The sequence below is a fragment of the Lichenostomus cassidix genome, chromosome 7, assembly GCF_008360975.1.
Source record: "Lichenostomus cassidix isolate B80296 chromosome 7, HeHo_3.0, whole genome shotgun sequence".
Taxonomy (NCBI): domain Eukaryota; kingdom Metazoa; phylum Chordata; class Aves; order Passeriformes; family Meliphagidae; genus Lichenostomus; species Lichenostomus cassidix.
Genome location: NC_139488.1, coordinates 511,441 through 536,757, shown reverse-complemented (window position 1 = coordinate 536,757; position 25,317 = coordinate 511,441). Strand labels below are relative to the sequence as shown.

At 41.1% G+C, this 25,317-nt stretch overlaps 1 protein-coding gene across 17 annotated transcripts in view; it reads right to left on the bottom strand.

Annotated features, from left to right (window-relative positions):
* UNC80 (unc-80 subunit of NALCN channel complex) overlaps positions 1-25,317 on the bottom strand; it is a 137,564-nt gene that overhangs the window by 67,681 nt on the left and 44,566 nt on the right. For 12 of the 17 annotated variants that reach the window (XR_014853326.1, XM_085065681.1, XM_085065674.1 and 9 more), the window contains 5 exons: positions 23,143-23,315; positions 17,093-17,305; positions 7,352-7,523; positions 4,694-4,827; positions 2,400-2,565 (listed from right to left, as the gene is read on the bottom strand). Coding sequence is in view for 16 of the 17 variants with exons in the window: in XM_085065681.1 (XP_084921807.1) it covers positions 2,400-2,565; positions 4,694-4,827; positions 7,352-7,523; positions 17,093-17,305; positions 23,143-23,315 (858 nt within the window). In the remaining variant the exon portion in view is untranslated. The remainder of the gene's footprint in view (positions 1-2,399; positions 2,566-4,693; positions 4,828-7,351; positions 7,524-17,092; positions 17,306-23,142; positions 23,316-25,317) is intronic. The other 5 variants (XM_085065673.1, XM_085065677.1, XM_085065683.1 and 2 more) reach the window with 1 other exon arrangement.

Here is a 25,317-nt window from a genome sequence, read left to right as displayed (position 1 = left end):
TTTCCAGTGGCTAGCATCCTGGCCAAAGGCAGCTGGATACATTTTGAGAGGTGCTCCTCAGTCCTCACCAATCAGTTGGGCAAATCACTGTTGAGTGACCAAAGAATCTCCCTCCAGGGGACCATGCTAAATTCCTTAGCAATCACTACTGCTTGAATAATGCTCAGGTCAGCCCACTTAAATGCCAAACCACTTAAGCAGTTGAAGCTGCATTTCATGAAGTCTGCAGAATCCCATTTTGGCACCCACAGAGTACATACAATCTTCTGAGAGCCTGCATCTACCTAGCTGTAGTGTCTGTATTTCAGACCTACCTGGAGCAGATTCTATACAGTAAACCCGTGGCTTTTGGATAGCTGCTAAGCCATGCCTGGGGGGAGCAATGAGAGCAAAGTTTTTAACACTCCGGAAAAAGTGAAGGGAAGTAGATTAGTACTCATCAAAGAGTTTGAGATAAAGAAACCTGTCACTGCAGGCAATAAAATTTTAGTTACATTCACACAACAACATTTTCTTATCTAGAAAAGTGTAGATTACGAAAGATGCCTCTGCATCTGTAGTGGTTGGCCCAGGTGGATTCCTAGAAGAATATGCTGGGGCCAGAGAAAAGGACAAAATTATTGTAATTTTAAAATATAACATTATCTTGCATTTATTTTGCTTCCAAAATACTGGAACTACATTTTTGATAAGGTAAATTGGTATATTAGGATTCAGCCTTCCTACCATAGTCACTTTTCTCATGTCTAAAATGCAGTAAAGAGGCAGCTTTAGTAAAGGAAAACTACATGACAGCTTAGGAAAAAGCGATAATGGAAAAAAACCCCAGCTAACACTGCAGGAAAATGTAGTTTAATGAAGACAAGGATGCAGAAAGTTAATACTATCTTTGCAAAAATACATTACACCTGTAGCACAGTAACATGCAAAGGAAAAGCTAAGTCAGCATTGTGTCTAAGAAGAAAAGGATCGTTAGAGACTGTCCACCAACATTTTCCAGCAGGACCGCATGCTTGAAGGTATTCTCCCACTCAGGTAACATCCCAGTGCATGGGACTGTTCCCTGAAAAGCTTAAAAATTGTTTCAATTAATTGTCCTAACTATCCTCAAAACAAACCCAACCCCAAACCCAAACTTTTCCTCATCTAAATAGGTAGACACATCTTATCCCACACATCTTAGACTACCAGATAGACCATGAGGCTGTGTGTTTTTCTGGGCTGCCAATATACCAAGAGTACACAAAATGAGGTTGAGCACCAATTCATCCACCACACCTTTCTTAGGTGGGTACCCAGCTGTCTCCACAGAAATAACTGTCCCACTGGACATGCAACTTTGGAGAAAGTTTTGTACCATTCATGTCTTGAAAGCATTTCTAATATTTTCTCCAGTAATTGTGGCAAGGTCACAGGTGAAGACAACACAAACTTTATTCAAAGCCCCAGAAGTCAATAAAAGCTCCTCTGAATCATTAAGAGACATTACAGTTCCTAGAGGATAACCAGCCACAGACTCTATGGTTGTGAAACAATCATTAAACATTTATCCTTTTCAAGCAATCATCAAAATTATCATTCAAACACCTGCACCTGTAAATTACTATTATGAGATAGAATGTAAATAGTCCTAGGAAACTTGTTAGAGGGTCACCTAGAGGTAAGTATCGGGCAGTTTAATCTCTAATTGCAAATACGCACGATGACTGTACATTGTATTGCAACACTTGTACCATCAGATAGAATGTGAGTTTTGCATGAGATGGCTCAAAAATGGAAACAATCTGCTATTCTCAGCAAACACAGTGAGCTTGAAGTTTGCTTTTACAGTATACAGTATGTTGATAACATCAATCTGCTAGCCATCAAAAGCCACACAGTGTATTTTTCATGTGATAGCAAAGAATTCAAGAGATCAATCACACTAATTTTTTGAGATGCCATGACTTCCAAATTGGTTCAGATTTTCCACAGAAAAATACCAGTCTTCCCTTCTATCTGTGATTTCCCCAAAATGAAAAACTGTAATCAGAAAAAAACAAAAAAAAAAACCCCAAATAAAACCACTTTTGATCTTTATTTTTACAGTGAATCAAATAGTGATGCTTCTCTCAGCATCCCACAAAGAGACAATTTCAAACAAGGCTTGCTCTTTTTTAGTAATCATTGCAAAGCTCTGAATAAATTTCAGTCACAGCTCTGTTTTATAAAATTTAAGATCTTTGCTTCTCACATTCATTATACTGAACCCTGAAGGCCAAAAGCATCTCAGAAATTATTTAAAGCCATGTGACTCCATGGCTGCCTGCTTTTTAACACAGTCTGTGCAAATGAAAACACAAAATCAAGCGCCACTTCACAAGCCCTGAGAATACAAAAGCGTTATTGTTCTGACAAACCTTTTTTCTCCTCGAAGCCAGCCTCAGATTTGAGGGTGTGGCTGCTGCTGTGTAGGGAATCCTTTGAATCTTCGTTTTCATCCAGAACCCCAGCAAAGCTGATCTTTCTCTCATACCTGTGTCGGTCCATCTCAGGGTCCAGACGCAGCCTGCAGCTCTCCAGGTCCTGTAGCAGAATGTAGACCACATAGATGTGCCAGCAGTATGAGCTCCCACTGTGACCAGAGAAGCTTCAGGAAGAACTGCTTCAGATGGGGGTTATTTTTATCACATATAAGCCAACTGCTCTTTGGTCTTGCAGCAGGCTGAGCCACCTGCCAGGATGGAAGAGTTACCAGGTGCTAACAGACATTGCTGGTTAACACTCCCCAACATTAACACTGTGGCTGCAGACTCAGGAGGGGGAAACATAAATCACAGAATTACTATGATTGCAAGGGACCTCTGAAGATCATCTAGTCTGATGCCCCTGCCAAGGCAGGGTCACTCAGAGTGGGTGACACAAGAATACACCCTGGTTAGGAATGTCTCCAGCCATGTGCAAAGTGAGTTTGTATCTGCTCCATGCTCAGTAAAAGGCTTTTGCTGAAATTTAAATCAGGACTGTCTACCTCACTCTGCCGTCAGCCTGGCAAGTCTGCATGGTCTGCAGGTAGTTAAACTGGTTCACCAAAACTAGTTCAGTTACAAATGGGATTGCTTCAGTTCTTCAAGGCTGCCAAGGCTGTGCTCCTATCTGTGGAACAGATATGCCTACAAACACCAATGGAAGTGAGATTTGCTCTACTGAAATGCCAGCTTTGTGGATCATAACATTATGTACCTGATTTGGTAATTTTGGAAATGAAGCATCACTCCAAAAATACAGGGACTTAATATTTTAATCTGGAGAGGTGTTGCCTCCCTTTTTTTCCCCTCTGTACAAAGGTAGAAGCAGCACTCTATGGCCATTTTCTCTTACAGACTCTTGCATAACGTCACCTATATGTCACAGAATAATTCCTCCTCCTTGTCTCCCATATACAAGTATGAAAAGTGATTAACCAGTTGATTATCTCACAGAAAAGCACTAATTTCTGTTGACCTTCATTATTCAACATATTCTTAGTTCCATGCCTGACTACTTAATGACATGAATTCTAAGACATGGTATTATCCTGCGTTTTGATTGAGTCATTTATTATGTTGTAAAAATATCAACAATATGTTTAAGGAGGACTTTTGCTGAATTGATTACTTTTAAAAATTTTCCTTCTTGTATTCCTCAGGGCTGAGCCACTTTATCATAGGTCATCTACAGCCTTTGGAATACTTTTCAGAACCTAATTACAATAATGCCCATCTAAATCAGCCTGTCACGCATAATTGCCATCACCAAAATTTGATCTGTCATTAACAAAAAACAGGATAGCAGGGCTGAATCCTTCATGGAAATTTAATGTCTCATTTTTTCTTTATGATTTTTATCCTGATTTCTTGAAGAAATTTGGCTTAAAAGTTGAAACCATGCCTGCCATGCAATTCTCTTCTCATTCCGTGGTAACCACCTCTGAAGCTGATGGTCACCTTCAATTTGTCAAAAGATGACTGTGTGCATGTGTATTTTTTGAAACAAAAGGCTAAAGGTAATGCTAAACCAATGTTTTCTTATTAGACGTAAGAAAATTCACACAAGAATGAATCACTTGAAATCAGGTTTCATGTGTTCTGCTATTCATAGCCTTAGTTGTCACCTAGTCACTCATTTAGCTTACTGTTAATGCCAGGATTTGCTTGTGCCTCTCTCAGTCACAAAAAGGTTTATTTCTTTCCTTGCTTCTTTGTTCCCTTTTCTTTTCTTTCTTCCCACTCTCCCCTCAATTCTGTTGGTCTAGCCCAAACCAAAAATCTGCAGCTTTAAAGCTCCAGCAAATTCTCTGTAAACCATTCTGTTTCTTCCCCTATGTGCCCTGTTCAGATCCCTGAAAACTGGCCCTGCTAATCAGCTAGTGAGCATGTGAGCTTGCCACCTCCCATAGTCCACCTCCCACACTTCCCAGGTACCCCATCCTTGGCTTCTCAATCCCTCTTCTCTGTTTGGAAACCTTCTTGAACTTCCAGCACATGTTGTGCTTCCATGGCCTTACCTCCTTAACCCATTTCATGTGCCCTGACCATCTTCTATTCACCACTCAGTGTCTCCTTTCTCCCTGCAGAGATCCACTGGAGTTTTTACCCCACCCTACCTCTTGTCAGAGCCCAGAACCCAGTGATTCTGTGGGCATAGACCTCTCCAGTGTGTGTAGTCCACTTACCACAAGAGGTTCAGTCCGTGGCCTGGGCATGTAGGGAAAGGTCTCTCGAAGGAATGTGGTTATCTCCAGGAGAAGCTGACAGGCTGCCATTTTTAGTGCAAAAGGACAACAACATTTGGTAGGATTCACAGTGCCTAGGAAAGAATGTTTCTGTCATGACCAAGGAGTTAATATAAGATCTGGAACCACGAGGTGATGGGCATTTTTACATACAGTGCACGGTGCAAGCTGCACTGAAAAACAGGAAACCCCACACTTCTGCGCTACTTTTCCTACACTAAAAGAAACACAGTCCATCAAGTACCAAACAATTTCCCAGCACATACAAGAATATTAACATTTATATTTATTATATCATATTACATTACATTATTATATTAAATTATATTATAATGCATTACATTAAAGTAGCACTATAGTTGACTACAGTATATATTACAGAATATTACGCTGAAGTACCTACTAAACTAACACGAGGTTAAGACATTTCGTATACACCTAATTTAAGGCTAACACAGGTTAAGAAGTAGACACCTTCTTCCCCTTTTCAGTTTTGCATTCAGTCAAATCTTTTGCAGTTGTAGAAAAAAAACACTTTCAAAGACAGAAAATTTTCTCAAAATACACAGAGTTACAACTAGATGTTAAGGAGATACTTTTCCTATTATTATTAATTGCTACCCTGACAACTAGGAAAGAGAGCCTCCTTTGAAGTCAGGCTTCTATAATTGTGCAAGAAACCCATGTGTTACTTAGAGATAATCAAGGGGGAAAAAAATGAAACTACTTAATCAAATTTTACCTTCAAATTCTTAACCTAAAACTAAGAGGGAAAGGGAAGAGGGATTATTGGTAGAGGGATTATCAAAATGCTTGACGTTTTGTCTCAGCTGAGTCTAAATAATCAGCTTTAAAAGCCATATCCTTTGTAACCCATCTGACACAATTCAAAACTAAGAAAGTATGCAGGATTCTTTGGTGCTTGATCGATTTGAAAAGCACTATTGAGGATAGTGGACAGCAAAAAAAGTAAATTAAAAAGCTAATTGTGACAACTAACCTATGTTTTTAGTTATTCCTGATATTACCCTCTACATACACTTCAGAGAGATTAGTGTTTGTATTTGCTTTTCCCATGTATGATCTAATTGATTTTGCAAAGAAAAAACTAAACCAAACAAGTGAAAAGACACTGCAGGGATCAGATAAAACCAGATTAATTCTGTGATGCTTGCCAAATCCCCTGTATACATCACCAGTAGTGAATTGTGGACTTTGTAAGGACTAAAAAAATCTGAACTATCAAATGCAAATGAGACATACAGTGTAATGAAATATCCTACCGTGTATTTTATGCTTCTCAGTCTACTTCCTATGGCATATAGGGCAGCTTTTGAAAAACCCCTGCCTATGGCAAGGATGTAGATCAGCTATTTTCAGACATTGGCTTACAGAAGAGCACCTGAGCCTTTAAATGGCTTTCAGAACCTGATCCTTGTCTGCTTGTCTCAGGGCAACCTTTTAAAGCAGCTCCATGTCCCTTCGAATGGCTGAACAGGGAGAAGGAAGCCTATTCTGTCCCTCAGTCATGGGAATGCAGTTGGTCATTTGTGGTGCAGGAAAAGGAAACTTTTGTATGCAACCTCCTCCTGCTTTGGCTATATCTCCTAAAGGGAAGATCAAATATCCAGAACAGCCACCCATGTTCCTGTATCTGCCACACTGTGGCACATGGGAAGGTCTAGCTTAGGGCCAAGACCTTCTCTTGAGCTCTTTTCTCATAAATGCCATTTCACTCTTCCCACCTGCTTCTCTCTACTCCAAAGTTGGCCTTTATGCAATGATATGAACAAATCCAGAACCACAGGAAGAGAAAGCAGAAGATAAACACTGCTGGTACAATACATCCAAAGGGGAACAACAGTACACATAGACAAGCAACAGTACATTACAGCACACACATATGCACAAATGGTGTCTGAAGAGCACATAATGTTTGTTACCACCTTCCCCTATACCTACAACAGGATGTGTTTTGTCAACCTCTTCTGGTTCACAGGGTTTGCTACAACTTGCATGCCTATATAGACTTTCAGAATCAGGGATTTGTCACACCTCTCCCACCCTTACGTACACACAGGCACAAATGTGTGTAGTTTCATCATCTTGTTGTTATACAGATTTTTAATTACTTTTTTTTTAATCTCTGCCTGAAAATCAGGTACTAAACTGAAGTCAAGATTTAAAAGCCTTTAGCAGAGCTGCGCCAATTCATGTCCAGTGAGGATATGACTCTTCAATGCTCAGAAACAGAAAAGCAGCTTATCTTACACAAAAATTTTGGCAGAAGTAACTGTGAGGAATGGAGTCTGAACCACTTTTGACACTTTGCTGACAGAAAGGCTCAAGAAATAAATTATTACCCTGGTTACAACTGCAGTTTCTGTGTACAGGAATTGCAGATCACTGCCTGGTTTCCCCTTCCCTTTTCCATCCAAGTCTTTCAGTGCTGCTACCCATCTGTCATGTTTTACATCCGGGCACAAAAAGAACAGGGGAGGAAGCTGGGGTGAACGTGAGGGACTGGGAAATACAGCTGGGTGGCAAGAAGATGAAAAGAGAAAAAATATTAAGTGCTCCTAAAGCAGAGGCTCTTACAAGCAGGGATTCTTGTAGTAAAGGGAGTCTCCTTACTGTCATCTAAAAAGTCTTCTTCCTCATCCTCCTTTCTCAGGCGTCTCTTGGTCTCCTCATCATAAATGAGGCCCAGTAGGTTGGCAGGGCTCTCACTCTCAGCGTGGCACAGCTCATTGAGGCGGACACCAATTGCCTGCATATGGAGAAAGAAAAGCACAAGGAGGTGAGAATTTCAGCCCAATACACTGGTGGTCAAGAGCTCTGCCCCATGCAGGCTGCAGAGATGGTCCAGCCAGAACAAGATGCCTTGGCTTTACTTTTATTGTCTAAAGAGGAGAAAGGGATGACATAAGACTAATTGCTATCAAAACCCCAATTAATTTACCCTTTTATTCAACAAAAATTTGCAAACAGTGTCAAATTTCAGGATGAAAAATTTCAACAGATTTAGTTAAACAATAAAACCCCAAAACTGGCACATGAGAGGCAGAAGGAGATTAGGTCATTATTTTGTATTAATTTCTTTCATTTTTCCTTCTTCCCTTGATATATGTATTCCAGATTTTTGCTAAGTCTTTCCACTGAGAATGTAGGTCTTCTGCTTAAGAAACTATGCTGTGAGGCAGAAACCCAGTAACAGTCCCTATTTCCTACACAAAACAGTAGAATGCCCATGGGAAAGCCTGCTTCCATTTTAAAAGGATAAACTCCCTGATGCACTTTCCAAAAATGAGCTGACAATATGCTTATAGAAGTTGGGAAGGTGCATGGGTAACGGTGTACAGGGGATCCATGGAGAGAGTACAGACAGGCAGATTTCCATCCTAAATTTTCTGGAAAGGCATTGATTGTTCATTTTGGCTGTTTGCCATCATCACTATCAGCATGTAAACAGCCCTCATGGCCAGCAAAGCTACAGGTAAGGGTGTGTTAGCAAGGAGATTGCTTTCCTGCTAAGACACTTGAGAGCTCTTAAGAACAGTCTTGATTTTCTTTGATGCAAGTACATGAAGAGAACACAGACAAGTATGTAAAACTTTATCCTGTGATATCATCACTTTGTGAGGGAAGAGATGTGTTAAATTACAGAGTTTTCATCAGCACTGGCCATTTGGCCTTTTTGGGTTTGGGATATTTTTAGGCAAAGATAAGAAGGTTTTCTGAATATTGCACAAGTCAGAACTGAAGGCCATGCCAGCACTATATAATTTTCCTGTTGTGGCTGAAGTGACACAGAAATACAGAAATGGTTACTTATTGTAGCTGCTCTTGCTATTAAGCACTTCCTGTGAAACCCAGCAATGGGGAAAAGGGTAGACTGTGCTACATAAAGAGAATAGGGTGATACTGTTGTGGCTCACACACTGATACAAAATGGTTGTCAATCTCAGCTTTCTCTGAACCTGCACATTGCTAAAGAAACTGCACGTCTCACAATTTTTCCCTTTTCATATTTCAGGCATTTATAGGAAGAAATGTTCTGCATGCTTCTCCATAGAACACTAATTTATCACATATTATTTATGCTGTGTAGTCCACCCTAATGTTAAAGCAATAAGACATAATTTGACAGCTTCCCATCTAATGAACACTGAATTCCTGACATGGTTTATCTGCATGAATATTTTTGGTTTTGTAGCAAACAGAGGAGCAAAACCAAAATGCTTCTCAACAGAAGCAGTCAAAGGAAGTGACAAACTAACCTGACCAGAATAGATTTAACATTATATTATTCCAAAAGACAGCAGAACAAATAAGGTTGCTTGGCTCAATAGGCTTATCACTGCTATGGGCAGTCCAAGTCTCACTTCCTGTGGAAAGCGTTCACCACCATGATTCTCTGATGGCTATTAGCGAGGTCAAATTAAAGGAGTTTGGGTAGAAAAAATGATTTACCTTCAATCTTGGTGTGACTAAACTTTGACAATAGCACTGTATATCACAATTAGTGAGCAATGACAGACAAACATAGATTTCCAGCTTTAATTACCGCAAGAAAAAAAAAAAAACAGAAAAAGGCCTCAGAGTGTTCAGAGACTTTTCTGAGTATTTTTTCCTTTTGTTCAAGAGATTCTCTTCTTTTCTCATTGACCAAGATTTAAGTGAGAAACAGCAGTGTCTTCTACAGCAGGTTCCTGTACTTCAGCCACAGGAAGCTGGTTCTCCTCATAGTTCAGACCATCTGGTTGGAATCTGCTCAAAGCCAGCAAAGGAGCTACCTGAGGTGCAGAGCTTGCAGAGTTTGCCCTCCAGTCTTGACTGGTGGCTGCTGCTCATGCTTGCAGCCAGCTTCATCTGAAAGAATTTCTGGAAGGAAGAGCAGTGCCAGAGGACCAGCCTTGCTCAGCATTCCACATAAAGGACTAGTACTAGATGCAGGCCAGTACTGAAGCTTGAGTCTTTTGTGGGGTGCCAGTGATGCTGTGGGTAAACAAATTCTTCTGGCCTTCAGTGAGAAGAATCAGAAATGATAATGAGTAGCAGGACACCTTGCAGGAAAAGGGAAAAAAATTCCACTCTCACTCTCCAAATCATATCCTGCCTTACAGTTAAGTATATGTGAGGCTTTTGCATTCTGGAATGCTCCTAAGCAGCAGCAAACACACACTACTCTTAGCATGGAGAATGCATCCAGATAGGTCTTATGATGCCATTAAAGTTAAGGGGGAGAGAATCGTGCTATGTAGCCTATCATCTGATTTCCCTGGCTCCTTTCTTGTGACCTTGCATCACACAGTAGCACTTTTGACATTTTGAAAAGAAAACCTTCCTGGACTTTTTCCAGGTCAGGTATATCAGTTTGTAAAAATTATAGCTGAGGGGAAATCTAACTGGCTTCTAATAGTTACTCACATGCTTGTTCTCATTTTTGTTACAATCTGAGCAAAAGGAATGTCTAAAAGCACAGAGTCCATAAATAGAGATGGATAGTCCTGGCTGTCTGCAAAATACGCAGAAGTACAAGGACTATGTAGCCTTACACTCTCCACTTGTAAGGAGTTCTCAAAGCAGTCAGGCTAAGGCAGTGACCTCATGGAATATAGAATCAAATACATTCACACTATGTACTTTTTCAAGGAACTTTCGAATTTGTGATACTATTAATACAATCTCCATTGTCTGAGAGAGAGTACTGTTAACAGAGAGTCAGATGACAAGGTAGCATTTTCTGAGTTACCTTTAGAAATGGAAGGAGGAGCCATGCCAAGCTTAGGTGCTCAGACCCAAGCTGGGTTCTCCCTTCAGGCTATTCTGTGGTGGGAATGTATTGATACGGTCATCTTAGTATGAGGTTCACTACAATGTGCTCCACTGAGAAGCACAAGTTGATTTAACCTACAGGAATACAGGTCAGCAAGGCAGAATATATGATTTTTGAATTCCTGTGAGCATTGGATTTTATGGGGTTTTTGGTGCTTTTGTTTTTGTTTTTGGGTTTGGGTTTGGGAGGGGAGGGAGGGGGAGGGGGGGAGGGGGAGGAGGAGGGTGGCGAGTGTGATAAATTACAAAGAGGTATAGTTCACAAATTATTTAGAAAAAAAAAAAATAAGCTTTAATTCTTTACTTTTGCTATAATAAGTTTTAATTCTTTACTTCTGCTAAGTTCTGCTTTTACAGAAATAGTTCCTGTTTTAAAAGCAAGCTATTATGCTTATGCTTGCAAAATGGTTTTGCACACCGCCCCCCGGAGTAATCGCAAGGCAGGCTAGCCTTGATGCAGCCCCCGCAAGGCAGCCCGGCAGTAGCGCAGCTCCCCCCCCCCCCCCACAAGGAGCCCATGCAACCCCCACGGTGAGAACTACAACCACACAACACAGAGCACGCCAGCCTAGACAACTCAACGGCCAATCAAGACTCCCGAGGGGACGCCAATCAAGACCCATGAGGGGATGAGAAGGGAGGGGGATGCCAAGGGGTATAAAAGATAGTCGTTTGTAACCATTGGGCGCGGTGACCTAGGCTCAGCAGGAGACTAGCCTAGCCCGCCCTAGCACTGTCTTGACTGATATCCGCTTGCTTTAATCAATAAATTCTTTAATTGGATTTACGTCTCTGATTGGTTTTTGAGACCCAATTTATAACAATTTGGTGCCGTGACTCGGATAGGGGTCTTCCCCTGGAGTCCCCCAAAGGGAGGCGCCCTGTCGTGATTTGATGGCCTGGAGGGGGCACTTCACTGGTGCCCCTACCTGACGAACCTAAATTCCTGGTATCAGACAAGGGTTAAAAGCCCCTGAAATTTCGTGCACGAAGACCACAAGACGCTGGGACGACGGGGTGTGAGTATCGGTTGAGATACAGAGACACACATGGGTCTTAGGTGGTCGGGGTGGTTTTCCCGGAGTGCAGCGTGTGAGACGTCCATTCAGGGACGACGTGAATGCGGACTCCCCAGTAGTGCAGTTCCTGTTTCCCGCGAGGGCCCAGGTCACGACCAGGAGGACACGAGTGTGTGTGTGTGAGGGCACTCCGGAAGATGGGACAGGGGAAGAGCAAGGCCTCTGGTCCCATGAGAGGGAGCGGTGCAAGACTCCCAGGGATTCCCCCTGACAGTCCGCTAGGACTGCAGCTCAAGTATTGGGCTGACGACCCTCGGATTCAGGGGAAGAGCAAAAGTAAAATGATTAACTACGGTATGGCAGTTTAGGGAGGGAAACAAATTAGAACTGACTCCCTGTATTGGCCCATCTTTGGATCCGATGAGGAATTCGTATGCCAAGCTTTAAACCTTTGGGTTAACAGTAAAAAAACCATTTAATCAGGAAGAGAGCGACTATGCGGCTCTCTGGCTTCCCTACACAAGGGGGGCGAGGGTGTTTGTGCTTCAAAAGAAAAATAAACGAAAGAAATCTGTTGATGCACCCCCACCATATGCACCACCACCTCCTACAGCTCCACCAGGCCGGGAGGGGGAGGGAGAAGTTCCACCAGACCACGAGGGGGGAGGTGCGGCCGAGCATGCAGCCGAGCCACTATCCCCTGAGGAGCAGGAAAGTCCCTTGTTTGAGCATGAGGTTAACATCCCATGGGGTCCCATTACCCGGAGCAAGGCTCGCAATTTATATCCCTTAAGGGAAGTAGCTATGGGAATGGTAAACCAGGCGGGGGGCGGCCAGGCACCGGGTATAGGGTATGTGGAAGTTCCCTTAAACTCTATGGATGTCCGTGAATTTAAAAAGGAAATGGGACATCTCTTGGAAGACCCCCTTGGGGTAGCAGAAAGAGTGGATCAGTTCCTGGGTCATAGTCTCTACACCTGGGATGAGCCGCAATCAATCTTAGGAATACTTTTCACAATGGAAGAGAGACACATGATCCGGGCAGCAGGCATGCGTATTTGGGAAAACCAGAACCCACAAGATCAGGTTAACATGCAGGACCTGAGAGCTATCATCATTCAGGGAATAAAGGAGGCAGTGCCTAGAGGACAGAATATGTGGATAAAGCCTAAGACAAGGATTTTCTTATATCCGCTTAAAGAAAAAAGGAAAAAAAAAAAAAGAAAAAGAAAACTTAAAGTGAGAACAGAGGGTTGTTTAACATCCCTGGAGCTTGAGCTGGGAGCTCAAGGGCACTAGCGAGGTAGATATGTGGGGGAGCGTTGGGAGAGAGCTGGGAGTGTTTAGCTATTTTTCTTTTTGTGTGAGAGAGTGAGTTTGCTGTTATGTTAAAATGTGTGTGTTTTCTCTTAACTAATTTTATTAATTATAGTTCAATTTAAATTGACTATATATAGTTATTTGATTTAGATTTGATCTGGTTTAATTTTAAGTAATAATAATTGATTTTTTTCTTTTTTTCTTTTTTTTTTGAGCTGAGTTGCTCAAGTTCTGGTTTAATTGTATTTGGTTAGTTTTAGTTGTTTTACCAGATTTTTTATTAGTTTCAATTGGTTTGGTTAGAGTTTAATCATGAGACAAAAGAAAAGACATCGGAAGTGATAGAAAGGGACTGAGAAAGTTGAAAAATGGACTAGACGAAGAGTTAGATAAAGCACAGAAAGTTCATAAGCAAGGAGAATCAAAAAGACGAGATGGACCCACAAAAGGAATATTGCAAAGGAAGTCAGGCTAAGGAATTGCATGCTATTATTGTAAGGAGAAAGAATATTAAAAGTGAAATTGTCTAAAAAGAAAACATGATAAAGAAGCACTTAAAGAAAAATAGAAACGTCAAAAGATATATTAAAAACAAGACCAAATTAAAATGAAACCCCTAAGCAAAGAAAATAAAGTTGTGTGTGTGTCAGCTAAATAGTTATGTGTGAGTGCCAGGGAAAGCTAACTTAGTTTGTGTGTGTGTCAAATTGGGTTTTTTGTGTGTATGTTAACTTGTAGTGCAAGCCACACAGAAGTGCTGAGAGAGAGAGAGCAAACGTCTCTCCCCCAAACCCCCCCATGCGAGCGGCTGTCAGTGAACTCCCTGCTCCCAGAGTGCAGCTGCAGCCGCTCTCCTCTGGCAAAAGCTGGTGGTTTGTTTTTTTTTCAGAGAGTGGCGGGCAGCAACCGAGAGAGAGAGAGTCACCAATTTGATTATTGAATTGTAATAGATTTATATTGTATCCGGTTAAAATTTGTTTCAGTTTAAATTTAATTGGTTTTAATTAGTTTGTGATTTAATTTTAACTGAATTTTGATTAATTTTTAGATAAGCTTTAAAGAAATTGTTAAAATAATTTATCCCATCTAAAATTGCACAATGAATACTATATGTAAATAACTTGACTTGATAGCAACAAGTAAATTAAAGAAAAAGATTTGACAAATATAATTAATTTATTAAATTGTTTAAGAGAAAAGAACTAAAAGTACTAAGAGTTTAAACTACAATTTACAAAAATTGATACAAAATATTTATCTCTAACCCCATGTTGTAAAGACTTTTTCTAGTTTTACTCACTACAGAGTCTGCCATACGAACTGCTGAGAAAGGGTGAACTCACGCCAGCCGTGTGAAGAAGCTCACCCGAGATCCGACGTGGCAGATCATTCCGTCACAGCAGCCTGAGGACTTAAAGCTAAGACTCAAGAGACAATAAATTTCCTATAACCCACATGAACCCTGTTAACATTTGTTTAAAGAAATCTACTCACAGTTATGGATCAGGATATAATTTTGGTCGATATGCACAAGACTATGTGGTTAAATGTTATAATGCTGGTTGCAATTGTTATCCTTTTGTGTGCTTTGTTTGCAAGGTATGCAAGGAAAAGTGGTGGACCCATTGCAGGTGCGGGACACCCCCATCGGGGATTTGCCTCCCTTGCTATAAAGCTGAAAGAGCTGAAACAATGCAAATGTTACAATTGGTAGTTAACCTGGGCAGATTGGAAAAGGGGTCTAAAAAATGGTGGGAGATCTTTGCCCAAGGCATTCACCCCGAGTTGTACTGTTACCACTCCAATGAACCCAAGCCCTTGGTGGCTGAACTTAACGGGAGTGAATGCAGAGTCAAACTTGTATACCTACCTCCCGCGGGAAAAGCAGTTAAACATAAAAACTAGAACAGTTATAAGATCCGCTGGAAACAGCGGGTGGAAACCTATGAATTCCCTGAAAAATTCCCTTGCTGCCGTGAAGAAGGATATCCCTGGGGCCAGAGGCAACCTGGTCGACAGGCGACGCAGAGGGGAATTGAGAGTGGGAACAAAACATGGGATCATGACTCTGAGCTCCCTTTTCACAGAACGGAGTGAGCCGGGGTGTTTGCCACCCAAATTGGGGAACAATCTGGCTTTATTTAAAACATCAAAGACAATGAGGTCCCCCACTAGAACCTTACCAATATCATATGCAGCCTTAATAATAGCCTCTTTTACTTGCTCGGTATCCTGCAGCACTTTGATTCAGACACACCCACACCAGCCCTTTAAATGGTCTATAATTAACATGGACACACTCACGGTGGTCGAAAGCAAAAAAGTAACAGGGCCACAAGCATCCAGTTTTAAAATGCACTTGAGTTCCTTTATTAAGGACTATAGGTATAGTGCGGAAATCTTTTATATGTGTCCAGCATCCAACCCGGGAAAAAGCTATGCAGCCATGGTATGAGAAATGGTTCAACTTTTCCCCTTGGCTAACCATATTATTATCTGCTATCGCTGGGCCCTTTATTGTGCCCCTTTTAGCTCTAACGGTCGGCCCTTGTATTTTCAATCGTTTAATTGCAGTTATTAAAAGCCACCTAGAAGCAGCACACTTGTTACTCATCCAGACACAATAAGAAACCATCTCAGTTAATAGTGATAATGAGGGCCCAGCCCTTGGCAATAATGATGATTCATCGGTATAGAAGTTGAATCACTTGATTCACCCTGAGACAAGTGTGAGCAACGCTCAGTTCTTTGCACCACTGTCCTAAAACAAGTTCGTGAACTAAATGAACATAAGAGAGGGGGGATTGTGATAAATTACAAAGCAGTATAGTTCACGAATTATTTAGAAAAAAAAAAAATAATAAGCTTTAATTCTTTACTTTTGCTATAATAAGTTTTAATTCTTTACTTCTGCTAAGTTCTGCTTTTACAGAAATAGTTCCTGTTTTAAAAGCAAGCTATTATGCTTATGCTTGCAAAATGGTTTTGCACACCGCCCCCCGGAGTAATCGCAAGGCAGGCTAGCCTTGATGCAGCCCCCGCAAGGCAGCCCGGCAGTAGCGCAGCTCCCCCCCCCCCCCCACAAGGAGCCCATGCAACCCCCACGGTGAGAACTACAACCACACAACACAGAGCACGCCAGCCTAGACAACTCAACGGCCAATCAAGACTCCTGAGGGGACGCCAATCAAGACCCATGAGGGGATGAGAAGGGAGGGGGATGCCAAGGGGTATAAAAGATAGTCGTTTGTAACCATTGGGCGCGGTGACCTAGGCTCAGCAGGAGACTAGCCTAGCCCGCCCTAGCACTGTCTTGACTGATATCCGCTTGCTTTAATCAATAAATTCTTTAATTGGATTTACGTCTCTGATTGGTTTTTGAGACCCAATTTATAACAGTGAGGAGGTGGGGAGGGGGAAGGACTGGAATCAGAAGCACAAAGCTCAATTCCTGATAGACATCTATAACCATCTATAACCATCTACAACCAAAGGTCAAAGGAACTTCTCTCACTATTTTGAGTTGCATGAAATGACCTGTATTAGTGTCAGAGCTCCAGCAGTTATATCCTGGAGGGTTTACAAGAAAATTGCAAATGGCATTGACAGGGCCACATAAGGCAATTGCCTCATTCCTGTGTGGTAAGAGATCATAATCAAATAAAACTTGAAGGATTCAAGCTCCAAACAAAAACAGACAGTTCTTCAGATTACCTGTAGTAGCCCTGTAGAACTCCTTGCTAAAGAATAAGGGCTAACAGTCCGTATGGGTGCAAAGAGAAATACAGTAAGTGTGGCAAAGAGAAACCCATTACTAAATATACAGCACCACACCTAGTTCAAGGAGCCCTGGGCTAAAAATATTTGGAAGCTGGAAAAATAGAATGTGGTATCACACACCCCATTTTCACACTTCCTTAGCCATTCACATATGACAAGTGCTGGAAAATGGAGAATGGACCATACAGATCCTTGTAGAGAACATGTCCTAACAGAGTCACTTCCCTTAGGAGAAGAGGTGATCCTGGCAGGCTGTAAAGTGCAAGGTGGAATGGAGGCTCTTGAGTCCCCATGTTACACAAAGGAAATACTGTATAGGATCCAATTACCTTTACATTTTGCCGTATTTTTTAATATGGGTAGAAGAAAAACTAACACTTACATCTCCCCACTGGTAGAAGAGCTTAGCTGCATTCCACTGAAGCTTCTGGTTCCTTTTGTTGCCCACAATAGGAGAACGACCACGGGACAGGCCTTTCTTAGTAATGTTCACGTGGTGGCCCTTCATCCACTCGGGCCAGTTGCCACGATTACAGCGGTGAACGAAGCGTGCACACTCAAGGAACAGGGCTGCTCGCGCCACTACGGGAGCTTCCTGAAATGTTTGCAAAACATCACCTTAAACACAAAAAAACCATTGGAAAAACTCCCTGAACATTAGAGGATTCTGTGCTTTAAAAAACAGCTTTGAGAGCTTGACAAGGAGTCACACGGTGAGTAATCTCCCCATAAAAAGCTGACACCAGAGTCTCTCTGCATAAGTCTCACCTCTTGAGCTACTAAAACCAAGCTCATAAACACTGAACAGTCTTGCTTAGTCCAAATGTTAGAGGACTAAGGAACACATTACAAACTAGAGATAGGAACACATTACAAACTTAAAAACAAGTACCCCCCTGTAACGTTCTCCTTCAGAAACCATCTAACTGCAAAAGCAAAAGTGTGCATCTAGCACTATTACTGCAGCAATAAGACAAGGGTTTTTTTCACCTTTGCTACTAAGGCTGCAAATATTTGCAGGAGCAAATGACAGCATGGCCACACAAGTCCTAGTATTTGCCACTTTAGGTTCTGCTTGTGAATCTTGGGGGTGAAAACATTAATGGAGACTTGTTAAAACTAGGAAAAACACTACTTTGCACGTATAATAGACAGCTGTGGAGATGGAAATACATGACTGGCGTAAGTAAACAAAATTTCACTGGCCGAGCTTCAATGATCTTAGCAAGCACCAACAGTTTAGTACTGAAACAACATCAGGCAGCTGAATTTTGAAAGGATTGACTACTTTCCAGAGGAAAATTCTTCTGTCCCTGGCTTGGAAGACCACTTTTCTTTAATGGGAGAAATTGTATTGAGTGTATCTTAGCTTGTATTACATCACTCAGTAGGATCCATGTCAGACCAATAAAGAATGCTTCTGAAACTTCCTAAAATGTTCAAAAAATGGACACAGTAATTTTGTTTCCCAAAGGGTAGCTTAGCCTCAGGAGGAGCTTTTTTCCCAGCAGTCTACAGCTGCCAAAATAACATCCTTACAGACATGGAAAGTGACTAAAAAGCAAGTGGTTCTCCTTATTTCCATTTAATTTTCCCGTCTCATCCTGCAGTTTTCACAATCAAAACCTCCTGTGGCCTGCAGGCTGTAAAACTAAGAATACAACAATGCCCACAGTTTACCAGCCAGCTCTAAAAGGCTCAGTAACAGGGATTTCACAGAGCACAAACATGTGTTATGCACATTTAGATGCTGACAGCTTTAATGAAATAATTTAAAGAGATCAGCATCTACTTATAAGGATGGGTTTATACATAATAGACAGGCCCTGAGGCCCTGTAAGATGGTCTGCTTAACTCTATTAAATAGTGTCTCCAACAGTGTTTTAATCAAAAACTGAAAGCAAGAAATTTTGAACCAATGCTCCTAAAGTTTGATTTAAGAAATTATTGACACAACATCCATTTTCAGCTTTTCCCTCACATTTTATACAAATGTTGGGAAAAAAAAGTGATCTTTTAGCAATTCTCTTGAATAGGAACACTAAAGCTGCCCCAATGTTCTCATGAGGAAGGCAGAAATCTGAAGGCAAACACTCACTAACAACCAGAAACAAAATTAATATCTAGCACCTGGAATAAACATTACAAATTACTCGTTGATCAAATGCAATATGGAACACAGAATAGGTGAGGATTTTATTATTTTATTCTCAGACAGTAAAACCTTAACCATGGAGACATACATGAAGAGATAGTCCCAGCCTTAGTCTACTACTGATTTAGTTCACCAGTAGTAAAGTCACAATTTCTTAGCATACTGGAATTCTGTAAAGACACGTGTTGTAAACATTACAAAAGCACTCAACTCCCACAATTAAAGGAAGATATGTCGGATAGGGGGCAGAGGGCAGGAGCAGGATCAATTAAAGATCACTGAATTAATTAAAAATCACTGAAAATACCTGAAGAACTTTCTGAATATCATAGGACACAACCTCCCTGTGATTGCTTACCTTAGGCTCTGAGAAACCTGAAGCAGCAGCAGCAGCAAGAGAAAGATGAAGATGTGACAGAATGGACAGGGATGGATTCACACAACAGAGAAACACATCACAAATGGAGAGAAATGAATCAGGCAGGTGATGTATAGCTGAAAAGAACACAAGTTACCATGATCACTGTCAAAACCTGACACAGCAGCAATACTCTCACAAGCTTGTCCATGCCTATGCAACTGTTCTCAAGTCCACTTTTAACATTAGAACTTTGCCCTTTGTTCTTGTACTGTGTAAATTGTTTTTGTACTGTAAAAATTGACATGAATTCACCAGTTTGTTAACAGTTCAAGTCATCCTATTGAATTTTTTCAACAGATAACCTGATTTGTTCTAAACAGCAAATGACATAGGTGGGAGGAACCAAATACTGAATGGATTTGGAATTTCACAGCATCACATTACTGTTCATGTAAACCTGATTCTGCAGAGTTTTATGACTGCATAGAATTTAGGTCTAGTTTTGTTTTCAAGAACAATGAATTTTGTAACACTAACCAACCAGTGGTAATTTTCTTGAGTCATTTTTTGGAAGTCCACATGGCACTGTGAGCAAAAATTAATTTCCACTGGTCTCTTCAATACAGAAAAGAAAGGCAAAAAATACCAACAACTTATTTTTATTAGAATCCAAAGTAAATTTGAGTACTGTCAAAAGATGCTGACTGGATAGTTCTGCCTTGTCTAACCAAAAGTCTGATATGAAAGGTATCTTAGAAGGCATATGAAGACAGGTTGTGAGTAAGTTATTAACTAGTGTCTTGGAGAACTGCCTGTTTCAATTAGTTCAAATCTCTCTGATTATATCTGAAAATGGTCAAGTACAATCCATGACACAGATCTATGTTTCTGTTCCCAGTCTTTTACTCTGGGAACCTGTTTGTAGTAATCTCTGATTTCCTTCCAAACAATAATCACGCCTACAGAGAAATATTTCTGTCCTGGAAACAGGGACATGGGAACAATAGAGTCTGCCTAAGACCCAGGGTGACATGGAGCCAGGATACTGGCAAGTATTCAGGCAGTTTAGACTTTGCTTCTGCTGTCCCAATTCTTAGTAGGTCCTCTCAAACACAACCCTGCCAGAAAACGGCATTGCATTTCAACAGGGATAAAAGATTTACATGTTAGAACAAATGAGCTCACACTTCTTACTAGAGAAATGTAATGGTGAGAGGTATCACACACTGCTAAATTGGTCAAAGGAAAGCTGCTATCCCCCCACTTGAGTAATTTATGCTAGTCTAGTTAGGATACTTTAGGTAACATCAAACATACAATCCTAGACAGCAGTTTATTGGAACCCTTAACAGGAACTTAAGGACAGACTGAAATATCCCATTTTTGCCTTTCAGCTCAGTTACTTAAAAAGGGAAAGCAAACCAATTTTATTATTGCAAAGTCTGGATATAAGCTGGGGACATTAAGATGAAACTGTCTGCAATGTATCAATTACCACTGAATGTGTGCACAGCCATACATTGATTGTAGTTTTACAAAATTTAGTCAAGGATGGATGATGCTTCTAGGAAAATATGTTAACTACATAGCTGCTAAACCTAAGGCAACACTCAATTTAATATACAAAAAAGTTATTAGCTCCATAAAGATGCAGCACTTGTTTCACTGTTCTAATTTCTTTAAATCACTGTAGCAAACTGGTACAAACATCCAGGCTGATCAAAGATTTCAAAGTGGGTAAAAACAGAATTTAGAAATCTGCATGAAAAAGTATACTCAAAAAGTTTATGGAAGAACTGAAACTAGAGCTGTTTGCCTTTCATTTTTTAAAGGTTGCCTTGACAACAAGCTTGGATAAAATGACTTAAGAAGCTTTTCATTTGCATCAGACCTGCTTCAAACCACTACTTCAAAAGCCTGAAAACAAAAGTTAAGAAAACCAGAATATTTTCTTTTGGGTGTTCTCTACTGACATATAATGTGACACTGCTATTAACTAATACAGTGAGATGACAGGCTGTCATCTTTTAAAATCCACACTGCATGTGACTTCCTAACGTCTATATATCTCCAATACTTTGTAGACAAAATGCAGCTGAACAGGTGCTTGGAGTCTACCAAGCTTATAATTAGAGCAAGGCTTCCTTCATCTTTAGCTGCAGACCTTTTAGGAATTCTCATACCAATATCTTCTGCATCATTCAGTGGAATGGAGAGAGTTACATTTTAGTTTGTAAAAGTCAGATCTGGAAGTCAGGTATCTTCAAATAGTTCACTCTGACTGGTAGTTTGCAGCTGACTTCATGCATGTGCACAGAGTAGGCTGGTCTGTAACTTAAGCATCTGGGAAATTTTAAAAATTAAGTAAGATATTTGTTTACAACAGGGACATAATTGCCACCCGCCTGTTTCATCATCTGATTTACTGGCACACAGAGTAGGCTCTCCAGAAGGATCTTGGTGACAAACTTGCTCGGAATTACCTCCTTTCTGCCCATGCACCTTACACCTTACTGACTGTGAGTTTAGAATTTGCAATGGAATGACAGCCTGGAAGCCTTGAAGACTGAAGGTGGGTGCAGCACACTCAGCAGGTGTGACTATCCCCTCAAGCCACCTTCTGAGTTCTCGGCAACCCTGACTGGTAAGAACCAATTCTGACTATGCGAGCATGAGATAGGCTATTCCATCAGCCCCTGCTTCCACACCTTCCAGCCAGAGGAACAACAATCTCTGACAGGAAGGGTGGGAACTAGTGAATGAAGCACATGCCTGTTAGAAGATGGATGAGGACCAGCCCAAAGGGCAGAACTAGATGGGAACCGACAGCAACAGCAGATCGGGACCAACAATAATGCAGACGTGCTTGAACCTGCAGATTGAGGATGCAAGGTTAAGAAGAAGGTACAAAGGAGTGGTGCACAGAGCATAACATCTCTACAGCCATGGAGCAGGCAATGTAGCACAGGTCAGGGCACAGTGCTAGCAGGAAGGGAGAGTCCATGAGCCTGGCATCTCCAGTAGTGAGAAAAAAACCTGAATACAAGCACAAATGGCACAACAGTCACACAGATGAGAGGTGGGGAGTAGGAAGAAAAGAGATAGAGAGCATGTGGAGGCTCTGTGAGCAGTGGCTTTTAATCTTTTTTCAGCTTGCAGACATCCAAACACTTATGGAAGGAAGTAGAAAAGCAGCATGCAGATAAATTGCTAATAATTGGCTGTTTTCCACAGCTGTATTTGTCACAGTCCTTGCTTGTCACATAAGCACTTCACAGAGGCCCCACTGGCTCATGAATCACAGGCTGAAGGCCACTGCTTTAGAAATGGGAGGGTTGTGTTAAAAAACACAACAGCTGCAAGGATAAGAAGGAAGGAGATACAGAACATCAGGAAGAAGGGATTGAATTGTGTCACTTCTGTGATTTGGATTAGCAAATCAGCAATATCTCCATTTAAAAGCATGCACACTCAGACGTTAATTTTTTTTCCACTGACAGGCTCTTGTGACTAATAGTTCGGTATTTCCTAATATACTTATAATTCTGACAGAACTCAAGAGTGGAATTCCTGTGCCTCTCCACGTAGTTATCCAATCTCCAATCTTTATTCTGTAGATTGACACTAGGATTAGAAACAGTGTCTGTGAGCAAAGTATGCAGTCAAGAATACAAGCTTTGCACTGACAATAATCTAGTTAAGGGGAGCCATGTAATATAAAAGGCTCCATTTTGTCTGCAAACTCATCCACTCACAGATGCTAAGGCTCCAGCTAATACCTGCACCCCCAGCTGGCACTGCTGGGATTCTTTATCTTCTTTCTGTGGGGCACGAAGAGCATTAGTGAATGACAGTGAACCGCCATGAATGCACATGCTCTCACTCAGCAGGTAATAACAGACCAATAATGACTTACAAGATCTAGAGCTGCTGCCAAAATGGAGGCATCGGGGATAGTGCCTGGTTCACAGCAGTTCAGCAGAAACTGAAAGCGCTTCATGCCTTGGCGGATTGCTCCCAGGTTCACAACATTCTTGGATTTTCCTCCTTCTTGGTTGGAGGTCAAGTGATCATCAAAGCTATGGCAACCTAAAGAGGTAGAGAGTACAGAGGGGATGCAGGGAGGGGTAGGGAGAAGGGAACACAGTCCCTCACAAATAAAAAATGTGGAACAAAAATCTTGATCAGTATGGTCTTAGTCAAAATCCCTTTCTCTCCTTGTGTTATCTTGAAGATAACAGGAGCATTTTTACAATATTCATGACTTCCATGAAACAGACATACAGCAAGTCAGATTCTGGTATTGGTCATACTGATGTCTGCCCAGAACAATTCCACCATACTCAGTGTGGAAGCCCAGGACCTCCTCCAACACAGGTGAACCAGGATGTCGTCCTTCCTCCCCACCTCTTTAACACAGATCATCTTGCTTACTGTCTGTTTTTCCTAAATGATCTCCTACCTTACTCCTCTATTGCCTTAAAGTTTACCTTAAAGTAGAGCATGCATAACCCTTATTCCTCTTGGATCAATTTAGTAATATATCATCTATTAGGAGAGAAATAACAGTAGTGAATGTGTAGTTTATGTGAAAATCAAGCACTGTCCTTTTCTCATGCATACATCTGCAATTCCCAGAAGAGTAAAGAGGAAAGTGAGACTGGACTCAGCTTGTAGGTATCATCATCATTCCAGCTTCTCTCCCTTGAAGTGTCTTGCACTCTTTGGGATGGCAAGATTTTTAATAAGAATTCCTTTGAAAAATGAAGCTGGTATCCCACTTCATGTACAATTTTAAACTGCATGTATAGAGTTCACATGATAAATCAACTAATCCCAATAAACACTTCTAATGCAAAAGATCATTATGCAGTTGGTAGCCAGAGACGAGAGAATGCTAGAAAGACACAGATTAGAAATCAGGAAAGCAGTTTCAAGGCCAAAGTGTCTGGTCAAAAAAACAATAGTCAGCTTCTGGGGTTTTTGTCTTTATCCATAATACACTCCCTGTTTACATGTGAAAGTACAAAAATTTACAGAGTACTGAAGGATAAAGCACTGAAGAAGAGAACACTGAGTGGGGAATTCAAGACTGGGTTTAAACATGGATTATTTGAAAGACAAGAGTAAAAACATCAACTGCATAGGACTTTTCAGCCATTCTTCTTTCCTGAAGAAGTTTTTGACTTCTTCAGGAAAGAAGAATGGCTGAAACTCAACATTTTTTTGAGAGTGCACTCCCTAGAATTACTTGGAAACCATTTAAGTACCAGAAAAAAGTCACAACAGAAAATGACAATGTAGTTCTTCACTTTTGTCTTGAAGATATATCATATTTCAGTAGACTTCTTTATGAATTCTGTGGATTTTTTTCTCTCCAGTGAAGCTGTACATAGTTTCCCAGAAAACAAAATGTTCCTAGGCTGGGAAAATATTCCATTGAAATGGAACAAACAAAGAAAGCAGAAAGAACAGGTAGAACACTTACATATATGAGCAGTCACAAACATACTTCCAACTCCTCTTTCCTTACAGCCTTTATGTCTTATCTGGGCCTTCTGGCTGTGACTGTTGTAACACTAACTCATCTGAGGTACAAACAAATGTTTCCTATTCAGGGCCCTGTTAAGGCTGTGCCTGCATGAAATAAAGAACAGAAACTTGTCTAAGGCATGTCCCTAATCCCCACTATAAAGATCTAGCAGAGCCTTTGTCCATTTGAGCTCAGTGGTACACCTTGGATTTTGTTGAAACTTTACAAGACAATCCTTCAGAGGCAGCTGGTGACTGTCCCTTGCTATGCCCATCCTGGAGCAGCCTATTGCTGTGAGCAGGGCAGACCTCACAGGCCTAATTCATATGACTCAGCCCTGCAGAAGATGTCACCCAAAGAGCAGAGACCATTTCCTAATGCAAGAGGACACACAACCTCCTGTCCCACCGTTCCTCACTCTGTGACTGTAAGCTCATCCCTCAGAGCAAGCTTGAGCTGCTGTGCCTTGAACACCCTGACAACTGCTGTGGTCACTCACAATGTCTTCAGTAAGTGCCCAAAGGATCATTATGGTTCTCATGTAAATATACTGTGACT